This window comes from Sarcophilus harrisii, chromosome 2 (assembly GCF_902635505.1).
Source record: "Sarcophilus harrisii chromosome 2, mSarHar1.11, whole genome shotgun sequence".
Lineage (NCBI taxonomy): Eukaryota > Metazoa > Chordata > Mammalia > Dasyuromorphia > Dasyuridae > Sarcophilus > Sarcophilus harrisii.
Genome location: NC_045427.1, coordinates 423472517 through 423485544, shown reverse-complemented (window position 1 = coordinate 423485544; position 13028 = coordinate 423472517). Strand labels below are relative to the sequence as shown.

General features: G+C 40.6%; 1 protein-coding gene across 8 annotated transcripts in view; it reads left to right on the top strand.

The window, feature by feature from the left end:
* The window catches only part of NDRG3 (NDRG family member 3), a 68155-nt gene extending 55127 nt beyond the window's left edge, over positions 1-13028 (top strand). For 6 of the 8 annotated variants that reach the window (XM_031953972.1, XM_031953975.1, XM_031953973.1 and 3 more), the window contains 9 exons: positions 2140-2196; positions 3664-3767; positions 7004-7069; positions 7386-7437; positions 8638-8685; positions 10234-10269; positions 10351-10402; positions 11667-11705; positions 12658-13028. In XM_031953972.1, coding sequence (XP_031809832.1) covers positions 2140-2196; positions 3664-3767; positions 7004-7069; positions 7386-7437; positions 8638-8685; positions 10234-10269; positions 10351-10402; positions 11667-11705; positions 12658-12836 — 633 coding nt within the window. In that variant the 3' untranslated portion in view covers positions 12837-13028. The remainder of the gene's footprint in view (positions 1-2139; positions 2197-3663; positions 3768-7003; positions 7070-7385; positions 7438-8637; positions 8686-10233; positions 10270-10350; positions 10403-11666; positions 11706-12657) is intronic. The other 2 variants (XM_031953974.1, XM_031953970.1) reach the window with 1 other exon arrangement.

Genomic DNA, 13028 nt, shown 5'->3' with positions numbered 1-13028 from the left:
TTGTTTCAAAATAATTTTTTAAGTTTTCTCTTTTTTTCTCAATAGTATTTTATTTTTTCAATTCCATGTTTTAAAAAATTTAGTTTTCAATATTCAATTTTTGTAAGATTTTTGAGTTCTCAATTTTTTTCTTCCCTTCTTATCTTCCCCCCCCCTTTCCAAGACACTAAGACACCCAATATGATAAGGGTTGTACTGTATATTTCCATATTGGTCATGTTGTGAAAGAAAAATCAGGAAAAAAAGGGAAAAACAATGAGAAAGAAAAATCAAACAACAATAACAAAAAGGTGAAAATAATATACTTCAATATTCATTCAGTCTTCATAGTTCTTTCTCTGTGGATGGCATTTTCCATCCCAAGTCTATTGGAATTGAATTGGATCACTAAGAAGACCTGAATCTTTCATAGTTGGTCATCACACTGTTGTTGTTACAATGTACAATATTCTCCTTGTTCTACTCACTTCACTCAGCATCAATTCATGTAAGTCTTTCCAAGCCTTTCTGAAATCATACTGCTCATCATTTCTTACAGAACAGTAACACTCCATTATAATCATATACCATAATTTATTCAGCCAAGGGCATCCGTTCAATGTCCAGTTCCTTGCCACCACAAAAAGAGCTGCTACAAACATTTTTGCACATATGGGTGCTTTTTCAACCTAAAAACAGTAAATTTATTTTGGCATGAATAAGTTCCATGAGTACATAATGATTTTTGGTGCTTATATGTATAAGACTGCAGCTTTATGAGTAAGTTCAAGTCAGTTTGCTACTGACATCATCCTTTTTTATTGTCTTAAACATTTTTGACCATCATTCAGTTCATTGTAAACTATAAACTTCTGGCACTGATCCTACAGGCCTATGCCATTCACACAGGACTATTCATTTTCTCTTCCTACTTGTCTCTCTTTGTGGTCACTTAGTTTCTTTGTCTCCACTTCAATGATTTCTTTAAACCATTCATCCCTTAATAGTTTTTCCTTGTGCCCTTTAAATTTTATTCTGAAGAGTTTTCCATTCCTCCTAAATGGACTTTCCTTTGGAATATTAACATCTGGGGACTTATTTTCAGTTGTGTAGAAGTCGCCACAATCTCATGGAATGGTTTGCCATTTCCTTCTCTTAGTCATTTTACAGATAAGGAAGCTGAGGTAAAGTAGGTTAAATGACTTGTCCAAGGTCCCACAGCTAGGGCGTGTCTGAGATCAGATTTGAACTCTAATCCTCCTGACTCTATGCCTGAGCTCTAACTACTAAGATACCTAGCATTCTTTAAGGGCTTTTCTTTGTCCTTTCTCTTAGCAGATGCAAGCTTCTCTCCCAAAATCTAGAGCAGGATTCAGCAAACTATTACCCACACCAAAGACCAGATCTGCCCTTGGATGGCTAAGAATGGTTTTTATTTTTTTAATATGATAAAACTTTATTTTAAAATATAAAAATCATTTCGACCAGCTCCTGTTTTTGAAAGCAGGCAGTGGGTAGGTTGCTATCTCCTATGTGTCAGACTATGCTTGGCTTTCTTTTCCTTTGATATCACAAATCAAGTTATTTTTAAATTGCAAAGAAATTTCTCATCTATCCTTGTAGACAGGGAGGGGAGTGGTCTATAAATCTCACTAGCTTGCAGTTTTCTTTACTTATGATTTATAACACAAAACTCTGAGGCTCCAAAATAGCTTTCCTCCAATTCATTCTGATAATCCTGTATTCCCTTTATGGGTTTTTTTTTCCACACTCTACTTATTTTATTCATGTTTATGCCTTTTTCCTCTAAATAACTCAATTCACCCCACTAGTGTCATATCTTTGTGTCCCTTCTCATAGTACCACCCACTTCAGTGGCTGCTCACATATAGCAGGTTCTTGATAAATGTTGGATTGAAAGTATGAGTTGTTCACCAGAGATTTGAATGTTGTAATTCTTTTAGTCATGACCAGTGATCCAAAGACTACAGAAAACCAGTCCATCAGAAAATTTCTGGAGATACTTAGCACCTGTGTCCCATAATATATTTCCTCTTCATTTTTGACTTTTAGAAATTTAGATGATGTAAAAACAAGATCAGTAAAAATTTATTTTAAAAAATTACATGACTATGTAACATTTAATTTCTTTCTTTCTAGTTCTCAGGTTGGACAACTAACATTGTAGACATTATTTTGGCTCACCACTTTGGACAGGTAAGTGTAAGGGTTTGCCTACTTAACATAACTTGGAAACTGTCACCAAAACGAAGTTATGCAATCTGGTTTTGAGTGTATAACCCATGAACAAAATTGGCTTGACTCCAGCAGACTCATAGACATTGAACCTGCTGTTTCCCAAGGTATTAGCATGAGGCAATGAAAAGATGGAGGGACTTCCAGAGAATATAACTGGTTGTGATACATAACTCTGTAACAGCTAAAGGAAATGCTATCATTATAAAGACCCATTTGGCCAAGAGACACCAAGTATTCTGTGAAGAGCATCTCACCAATTCCAGGTGACCCTTAAAGGGAAAGAAAGGAAGGGATGGAGTCATTTGCTAAGTTGAAAGTTTTTCTCCAGATTTCTTTTACAAACATAGTAAGATCTAGAAAGGTTTTATGGAAACAACACATTTACATAGTGAAATTTGAAGAAAAAGTATATGTAATCTGTGGAAAGGAGTGACAGTCACAGGAAAGCAGTGGAAAACATGAGAAAATGGGTAGGCAAATCAAAGGTCAGCTACTCTGTGGTGGTAACTGAAGAAGGAAGAATCAATGGGGCAGTGAGAACAACAGAGACAGGAATAGATTCAGCTGTGACCACTGGAAATAGGGCCACTGATTTTTGAGTGCTTAGTTTCTTTTCTTCACATTTCTCTGACCTGACTTAAAATTCCAACTCTCCCATGAAATGGAAGAAAGAGATTGTTCTGTGCACATGGTAAGTAAAGATAGATGTTTCTGGTAATAGATCAGAAACCTTAAGATCTTCAACTTGCTCCACTCTCAACCTCTTTCACCTGAGAAATTTTTATATGACCCTGAGTCTAGGTACATAAAATAGGTAGGCAAATCAAACAACTACTGATAATAAATCATCATTTCATGACCCTCCCATTCAGTTATGAGATCCCATATAGGGTTGTGAACCAGTTTAAGAAGCTGGACTCTAGGATATTAAAGGAAAGTTGAAAAATGATTAGGATATGAACTTAATTTTCGGAAACTGACATATTAAGGAAGATTGATTCCAAGGCTTTCTCAACTATTAGATGATGATGGTTTATATATTGTTTTAAATTTCACAATGAGGGACATAACCCTGTCCCCACAACAACTTAAAGTGGTAGTACAATGAGAATACTGTCTCTGAATAGTGAAATCATGATTTCCCCATGGTTTCACTGCCTTTCTGAATAAACCCAATATGACTATTCTTTCCTTAATAATTTTAGAATTGGCTCCTTTTTTAGGTCTTCTTGATAAAGGGCTTGCATTATGTGTCCCTTAAAAAGACTAGATCCAAAGACAAATTCAGTGATTCATACACAGTGAGAAACCTGCCAACAAATGCTTTGTCACCCCTGAGAAAGAATGAGACATAGAAGGCTCTAGTTAGTTCACTGAGGATGAAAATCACCTGAACTGATGTTCACCATTTCTTCTCTCTTTTAGGAAGAGTTGCAAGCCAATCTGGACCTGATCCAAACATATCGACTCCACATTGCTCAAGATATCAACCAAGATAATCTACAACTGTTCCTGGGTTCATATAATAGGTATGAAACACATGTTAGGATAGATTTAGTCTGAGAAGACAGCAAACATGGAGGTGAAAAAAGTAAATATTTCTGCTTCCACTGTGTTTGATAGGTTTGTTCTTTTGTGGACTCATCTGCCACAGCAGACTGCCATAGCTACAAATAGTTAGTCCTTCCACATCAGGGGCTTAGGGATAGTTCCCATGTGTGGGCTTTCCTTTCATACCACAAGAAGTCTGACTTTTTTAATGGGGTGTTTGCAGTATCTTATTATAAAATTTGGGTTAAGTATTTCTTCATAGGCTCTGTGTCATCTGCTGATCTTCACATATTATTTGTGACTTTCACAAAACTCTTCCAAAATTACCACTTAATTTGGTTTTGGGTTTTTGGTTTTGCAGTTTTTGCCGAGGCATTTGGGGTTAAGTGACTTGCCCAGGGTCACACAGCCAGGACGTATTCAAGTCCTCCTTACTTCAGGGTTGGTGCTCTATCCACACACTATCTAGCTGCCCCCCACTTAAATTTGTTAAAGCAACCCATGACACATGGAAACTTCAGTGGGGAAAGTTGAGATGTGGAAGGGATAACTGTAGCATAGCCCCAGCAAAACTGGTTATGGTTTTAAGATTGTATCAGTTCTTTATCCTATCGAGATCTAATGAATTTAAAACATAAGGCAGCATAAAAGGAAGAACAAAGAGGGGAACATTATGGTTTGACTTCTTTCTGTATCATTTTTTCCCTCCACTGCTCACTGTAAAATCTTCCACTTGGGTATATATGCATGCATAAAGAGTTTTCATTTATTTACTTAGATCGAAAAATTATATTACTGCCCAAACCACTGAGACAGTTTGCTTTCTGAGGACACAAGAAAAGGGATTCAGGAAATTTCTGTGGGACAAACTCGGGAGTACAAGTACTGTGGAGCATTGTTAGTTTATGTGTTTGGCTGACCTAAACCGTCCCATAGCTGTTTTCAGTTCAGCAAGGTTTTATTGAGCCTTGCTCTGTGTTCAGGCATTATGGGAATTAGAAGAGTATGAAAGCTTGTCCTCAAGGAACTTACTGTCTAGTGAGCTCGCTTTTCTCTCCCCTTGGGTAGGAAGCTGAGCAGCTGGGGCTTCTTTCTTATAGAGCACCTCAGCATGACCCCAGGGGTTCTGTAGTGGGTTTCCCTACAGATGATCTACCACTCTGTTCTCTTGGTGAATAAATTGCTCTTTGGCCCTTCCTTGCCTCCCATCACAAAAACAGACTCCAGAGTTCCCCATCCCATTAGAAGTTATATGTACAGGAAACTCACAACCAGTATTAACTTGAAAGAGATGCTTGTAATGATGTGTCCTAGGGCTCTTCCCTTAGTCCATTGCTGTTCCATTACCATGTTAAGTGATGACTCACTCACACTCTGCATGATCATCTGATTTGCAAGTCATGGTTCAAGGTTTATGTACTGGCTATTTCTGTTCTGCTGTTGTGAATTGAAGTGATTCTAAAATTTTCTTTGGTTTTTGAATTCACAATAAAAACAGAATAAAAGTGTTGAGGTTGGGAAGGGGATCCCGAAAATATGGGGTCATAAACCAGTTTTGCAAAGTATCTCAAAAGAATTTGCAGACTTGAACCCATCTTCTTAGCCATGGGCAAAGTTTATTGTAATTGTAATGCTATTACAGATGGACTGAATTCTAAGAGAATTCAGCAGAGAAAAAGGAAGCAAGGAGGCGAATTTATCCAGCTTTCTATCATTGACATGTTAATTCTACAGCTCAGGGATGGTCTTTGGACTGAACAATTGCAGTTCTGTATAAAATGAAGGAATTCAGACTTATTCTGGAAAAGAGGACACTAAGGAAGATTTGATTGACTGTGATGTTACTTACTTACTTACTTGGAAGCCCAATTATCATCAGATATAACAAATTCCTAGACTGTTTGAATAGTAGTTGTGAGGATGGAACTCGTTGTCTATCCCTCAAATTTCTGTACATCTTTAAACAACCTATTGAGATATGATTAGCATATATTTAGACAGGTCTGGGACCAGTCTGCCAAGTACATTTTATCTGGATCTTTGATTCTCTATCAGAGTTCCATCTTGGCTTCCCTGGGAGAAACCCCAAAGCTGTATTTCCCCTAGAAAAGATCTGATTATGAGGAAGCCCCCACTTTGAGGTTACTCTCCCTTTTCATAGTGCCTTCCCTCTAATGGCATCTTTCACCTTCCTCTAACTAACTCTGATTAGTCTACTAAACTCCTCTATGGAGCTAACCTGCTAGTCAATGGCTTACTCCCACTTCATGGAGTATTTACTTTCTCCTGGTTAATTGTTAGTTTCCCTGGGAAATTTGTCTTTTCCTTGCTAACTATATGCTCTCCCAACTTTATTTCATATTTGCCATTCCTGGTGCCTATTTTACATCTTATTTTTGTCTGTAACCTCTTCCCCTAAATAAACCTGCCTTTTGCCAAAGAAAATAGCCATTGTGAATTTGTCATGTTTATTTCAAACTAGGAATTGCTACCCTGACCTCATCAGCTGCAAGTATTTGAAAAGTTTTTGACAGATGAATGAATTAAATTTGATCTGCTTGCCCCAAGAGGGCTGTACTTAGAACTGTGGATGGAATGAGTGAAATAAATGCCCTAGAGCTAGCCTAACTCCATGCTGAATTCTGGAGAATATAAATTATTCTCCCTTCCCTCAATGAGTTTACCATCTAATTGGGAAACCGTGCTTAAAGGGGAGCCTGGTGGCAGAGTGGATAGAGCTGTGGGCCTAGACAGAACTGAAAAATATCTGTCAATACAAATGGGAGAGAGTGGTGACCAGGTTAAGATATTTTGCTTTGGAAAGTTGCTGGAGTAGAGAGCAAAACCTTAGGGGAATAGATTGACACACCTTTTTTTATGAGGCTGATTATAGTTCTAGAACTGGAAAGTGGAAGATTTGAGGGAAGAGGGGGTGGTATGTGAAGCATGTGAACTAATATAATTGGTACCTGCCTACAAAGTACTTACAAGTTTGGACAGTGAGACCTGGTGGGGAGGGCAGGGGATTGGTGTAAGGTCAACTTCCTAGGTAGAAGAGTTTAGAAATAGACTGAATTGCCTTAGGAGAGGTAGTGAAGACATTCAAGTCATTGCTTTGGCATGTAGAGGGGATTCTGCTCTGGTAGTTAGGCTGATGAATCTCAGATTCTGTGCAGTTCTGCCTGACAAGCTTTGTTTTCTTTGATTTATCCAGTCGCAGAGATCTGGAGATTGAAAGGCCCATACTGGGCAATAATGACAACAGAACAAAAACTCTGAAGTAAGTAACCCACATTCTCCATGTTAGTGCTCACTTATGACAAGTGTTCTCCCTCCCTTCCTCTTCCTCTCTCTCCTTTTCTCTCCTCCTCTTCCTCCCTCTTTCCTCTCTCTCTTTTTCCTTGCTTGCTTTCCTTTCTCTTTCTTCATCCATTTCTTTTTCCCTTCTTTCTCTTGTGTCTTTTTTTCTTCCCCTCTCTATTTCTTTTTTCCTCCCCAACTTCCTCTACCCCTTCTTCAGAATAATTCAGATTCAGGGCGTATTCAAGTGTATCCTCTCGTCTCTAACTGTTATTCTTTGTCTGGTCTTTACTTAGGTGTCCTACATTACTGGTGGTAGGAGACAGCTCACCTGCAGTTGAAGCTGTGGTATGTGTATGCATGATCTTTTGTTTCCACCCCATCCTCCTAGATTTTGGGTTAGCTACTTACTTGTTTTCAAAAGTAGCTAACCAGAGCCCTCTCTCCCACCTGCTATTATATATGGTGCTTAGGCCTGGAGAAGGCAGGCAGCCCTTTTGCTGAGGGATGCAGAGAACCACTGAGGTCTTATTTTTGGCTTAGGGTCAGATTGCTGGCTAGAAGCAGCCAGCAGTCCCCAGCCTAACAAAAATAACTATCCTTAAGCCACTTTTTTTCCACCTCCAACTTACTCACACACATGGCTTAATTGGCTTACTTTTTACACAAATACTTGGTGTTCTGATTTTTCTTCAACGACTTTGTCTATTTCCTTATTTAAAATCAATTGGTGGCCATAGATGGCAGGGTTTTCAAAACAGATGAGAAGTGGGTCAGCAGGTGAGACAGAACAACAAAGATTTACTGCAGTGTTTTCCCACCTGGCCATAAGGCATGCATCTGAATACTGGTAGATGGGTGGGGATATGCATGTATAAGTTGTTGCACAACTATCAGACCAAACTGAAACAATACCATTCATTAGGGGATCAAACAGCCTCATTATTCCCAGTATCACAAACCATAATAGCCACTGCTAATAATGATAAACTAGAGTTTTCGAGAAAAAATTCAGTTAGGATCAGTATATTCTGTGGAAGAAAACAGGCAAGTAAGCAATACAGTTTAGAAAATTTTATTTCATATATCTTATGTAAAAGATGGGGGATGAATACTTTTTGAAGCCTCAAGTCTGAAGCAAACTAAGAGAATAAAACAATGACCTCAAAAAAAAGAAAATTTTATTTCATCTTTTAAAAAAACAAAAAACAAAAAAAACCTTTGGCACTAAAAAGACTAGCTTTGATTTTTTTTTTTTTTTAATCCACTTTTCCAGAGTCTCTTATTCCCTTACTACTTAGACTGAATAAGAAATCTTATACTATGCTTCAGGTTTAATATATTTTCCTTAAGTAGAATGAATCAGTGTATATAACTATATATGGCATCTCTTTCAACTTTCTGTCTTCTTCACCACTTGTCTCTCAAGGAATTAACTGGAAAGGGTTAGATTTTGCAAGCACCAGTATGGGTTCTTTGTTCTTTTAGGATTATCTTCAGATGGATCTTCTGTCTATTCGTTTATCTGAGAATCTTTCCTTCTTTTAGGTTGAATGCAATGCTCGCCTGGACCCTATGAACACAACTCTACTAAAGGTAACAATAACAGTTTCTCTGCTTGCCCCCTCGGTGTCATCCATTTGCTGGTAAAAAGCTTGCTGCCTGAAAGGAAACTGCCTTAAGTTTTAAATGTTAGTAGCTGCTTGTCCTTCAAGTGGCCAAACCATAACGTGGACTGAAATCTATTATATTGATTGGGAGCTTCCACCTTTTCTAATTAATGAGAGTAGATGTATTCCATTCCAGTCAGTATTTATTCAGAGCAGTATAAGAGTTGTTTTTCTCAATAAGTCTAATTCTACATTAATTAATTGTACCTCAAACTAGATTCTCTTTATTGCTTTGGGGAATGAATAAACTTGGCTGTATGCTTGAAAAACACATTTTTGAAAGACACATTTTTCCTCATGCAATTTGCCAACATGAGTCTTATGACAAATCCCTTCCAGATTCGTCAGGTTAAAGGTAGGTTACAAGTAAGCCAACCGCTTCAATTTCCCCTGTTTGGAAGGTCCACACCTCCCCCCTTCCTCTACAAACAAGTGTTATGACAGAAACCTTCTGAAGTGGCTAAGAGAGACACACATGAAATGATTGAATGCAAAAACAGCAAGCAACCCAAAGATTTTCAAGGAAATCATCCACCATTTCCAGAATGAAATCGGAATGTACATCATAAAAACAACCTTGCATTTTCATAAGCCTTGGGCTTTTTACAGAGCACTTGTCTCAACAATGACCCTATGAAGTTGGTGACACACATTTTTTTTACCCCCATTTCACAAATGAAAAAGCGGAGACCTGGAGGAAGTCAAGTGACATAGCAAAGAATGAGCGGTCATTGGATTTGCTGCTAGTCCTTCAGACAAAAAAAAGTCTTCACATTCTATCCCACTGCCTCTCAAGACACTGCCATACAGAGAAATTGTCAAGTCCCTGGGGAACAGAATAATAATAATAATAGTGATAACAGCCAGCATAGTTATCAGCTACCGTGTGCCAGGTGTATAGTTACTCCAATCCCAGAGCATAGGTGTAGTTTTTGTCCCCATTTTACTGATAAGGAAATTGAGGCAAGCAGGTTAAATGACTGGCCCAGAATCACACAGCTAGTAAGTGTCTGAAGTCTTTTTCCTGGAGTCAAACTTCCTGACAATCTGCTGCTGTTTAACCCAGATTTTGTGGGTAACTGCTGCTTTACCTATTGACTGTCACAGCACCTTGCACATAGTAAGTAAGCCCTGTTTGTTGAGTGAATGTAGTGACTTGCCTCAGGTTTTTAAAAATGACTTTCTTTATCAGACCTTAAGATCACAGTTCATGGTCATAGTTAAACTTGTAACCTCGGAAAGAAAATTCCTATCCCTAGTCTGCAAGTTAGATCTTGTGCTGTGAAAGTTAAAAAGGCTTTGGATCCTTCTCAGGGACTTCCTAGCAAAAGTGGGGTGAAATGATTCAGTCAATCAGTAATGGAACTTAAATTTAAACAAATACCTTATTGGTCATGAGAATAGTGTAGGCATTGAATGTTATAAATGTAAGAAATACAAGCAAAGGCTAATGTACATATTTCTTTTTGTCTAGATGGCAGATTGTGGAGGGTTACCCCAAGTGGTTCAGGTAAGTCAAAAAATTATCTGATTTTACTTTCCACCATCCACGGACCTTCTGAATTAATGTTTTCTTACTTTGTTCCCCTAGCCTGGGAAGCTGACCGAAGCCTTCAAATACTTTGTGCAGGGAATGGGCTATAGTAAGTAATGCATAACATTCCATCTGGACACAATCGTAGCCCCACATATAGCTTGGCGGGGTGATGTCCAAACAGCACAGGACATTCAGCTGTACTGCCCTTACATGAGTATTTTGTGCCTGTGCCAAGGCAGTTAGAAGCCAAGATCTTAAATTCATTGCAACAAACATCGATTCATGTACAAGGCATGGGGCTGGGCCCAGAGGATGCAATTACAAAAATTAGATGTCTATAAAAATAACATGTATACAGATAATGACAAACGAAGCAATTTGAGGAGGGAGAGAACACTAAAGGCTGGAGGGATCAGGGAAAGGCTTCATGGAGGAGGTAGCCCCGATATAGAGAAACTTTTGGTTTTCCAGAATTTGTATTAAGTGCTCAAGCCTGGCAGGATAAACTCTGGGCCAACTCAAAAAGCTTATTTGCTCAGTAATCACCTAGGTCGTCTTTTCAGGAAAAAGAGAATAGTTTTTAATTCAGCATGTCTTTTCAGAGCCAGAACTAATTCTTGGTAAGGCCCTTTAGTCCAGCCTTTTTTACTCTACTCATGAGGAAACTGAATCCCAAGGAGGTTTAGTGTCCCTTGGAACTGAGAGGCAACTCTCTCCTGACTATTGCTCCAGTTCACTTTCCAGCTGACCACTGGGGTACCCTAATTAGTTACACCTATATTACTCAGGTGCTTCTGTGAGGGCCTGACTCAGGGCCTGCTTCCAGCAAGAGCTTTCCCCAGGGACATGTTCTCTACCTTTGGGAGCACCCTTGTGTGGTGGTGTGGTCTTAGAACCTAAGAGTGGGCATTTTCAGCACAGACTGACCAAACCGTAAGGCCCCAAAGCATTTGAGACGGTAGGTCTCAGGACACTGGATGTGATCCAGCAGAGTTTGATGGAGTCACTGTGTAGTCAAACCTGGGTCCCATTCCTAGGGGGGTTGCATTAAGATCTGGGTTTTCTTAACCCAGACTTAACTTAAAATGGATATTTTTCTACCCCTTTTGTTAGGGGACAGTAAATCATGAAGTCCCCTTTTCACCAACTTCTTTTAGTTTGGATGTAAAAGTTTGTGACTATAGGGATTAGGAAAATGATTTCCTTTCCATTTAGATAAGAGAAAAAAGATCTGAGAGGCCATTTGAAAAGCATCAAGCTTGAAAGTAACTAAGAACTAAACTGTTCTGCTTTTAGTAAACCACCTAGAAGGTCTCTTGGCATTTTAAGGTAACTAACACGCCTTTTCCTATATCCCCTCCTGCTTCCAGTCCCGTATGTGCAGCTCAGCCACCTGAGCACCGAGTCAGGTACCTTCCTCCATGCCAGCCTTTGCCCTCTCCTCCCAGCAGTGCCCTCTTGGCTGCCTTGGCTGCCTGCAGCATGTGTCACACGTCTTCCTGTGCAGTGGGAGCCCGATAGAACGCAGCTCGTTCTATCCCCAACTCAGTCAGAAGACAGCCGCGAGGGTGGGGAGGTCGGAGACAGGGTACAGCAGCGGTGCCAGCCACTTTTAGCAGATCAGAGACCCAAGGCCCGTGCCCATGGCACCTCCCTTCCCAGAGAACATTCTGGCCTGTGGTGATAGAAATTGCAAGTCATATTCCTGTGGATTTTCCAGGGGCTATGGCTCCTCTAAAAGTCTCAAGCCTGGAGAGTGATAGGCTCCCAATCCCAAGGAAGGTCTAGGAGTCGATTGCCTGTAGACCCTCTGTGCCGGATGTGGAAAGCTGCTGCCCTTGCTTGGCCAATAGGGCATAGCAATGGCAGGAGCAGGAGCCCGCTCCGGCCTCTTGTCTGGCTTCCCTGTACCATTGGTGGTTGTCCCACCCATGAAGACCTCCGTTGTATCGGGCTTGTGCTGTAATTGTGAAACGATGACTTACATGTGTGTGTGTCTTAGAGTTAGTGTTGCATGTCCCCAGGTTTGACTTCCCCAGAAGTAGTCCCCAGATCTCCTTCCTCCTGCTCCTTCCTGGAACGGTTTGGGCACTCCTGGGAAGCTAGGCTCACCGACAGTGCAGTCCCCTTTAGCCAGGGCTCCTCTGGGGCAGCTTGCCCCCGGAGCTCTGGGCAGTGACAGCATTGCTGCACACGTGCTCCCAGCCCCAGAGAGCCGGGGGATTCGTGCGGCTCTCTAGGAATCCTTGGCGAGGCAGCAGGACGAGCTGGCCGAGGCACCGAGCCAGAGATCCGTCCTCCTTCAGAAGGCCGGGTCACACTGACGCTCAGCCTCTCGGCCCCTCTGATTGTCTCTTACAGTACCAGCAGCTAGTATGACGCGGCTCCTTCGATCACGCACCCACTCCACATCCAGCATAGGCTCTGGAGAAAGTGTCTACAGCCGGTCTCTCACCAGCACGCAGTCAGATGGAACTCCAGGAGCCCTGGAGCCAGCCGATGTCCTGGACAGGCCACAGACCATGGAGGTGTCCTGCTAAGCAGATGCGCCTCTTCTGAACCCATCCAAGTCCTCCCCCAACTGACTAGCCCCATAATATAGCATTTCATCCAGCAAACTGGCATTTACTGTCCTCACTCATGCATGGCCACTGTAACCTCATTAACCTGAATTGATGGTTCTTTTTACTTTTTTGTACCTCCCCAGTGACTCCCTTCCCCCCCCCCCCCCC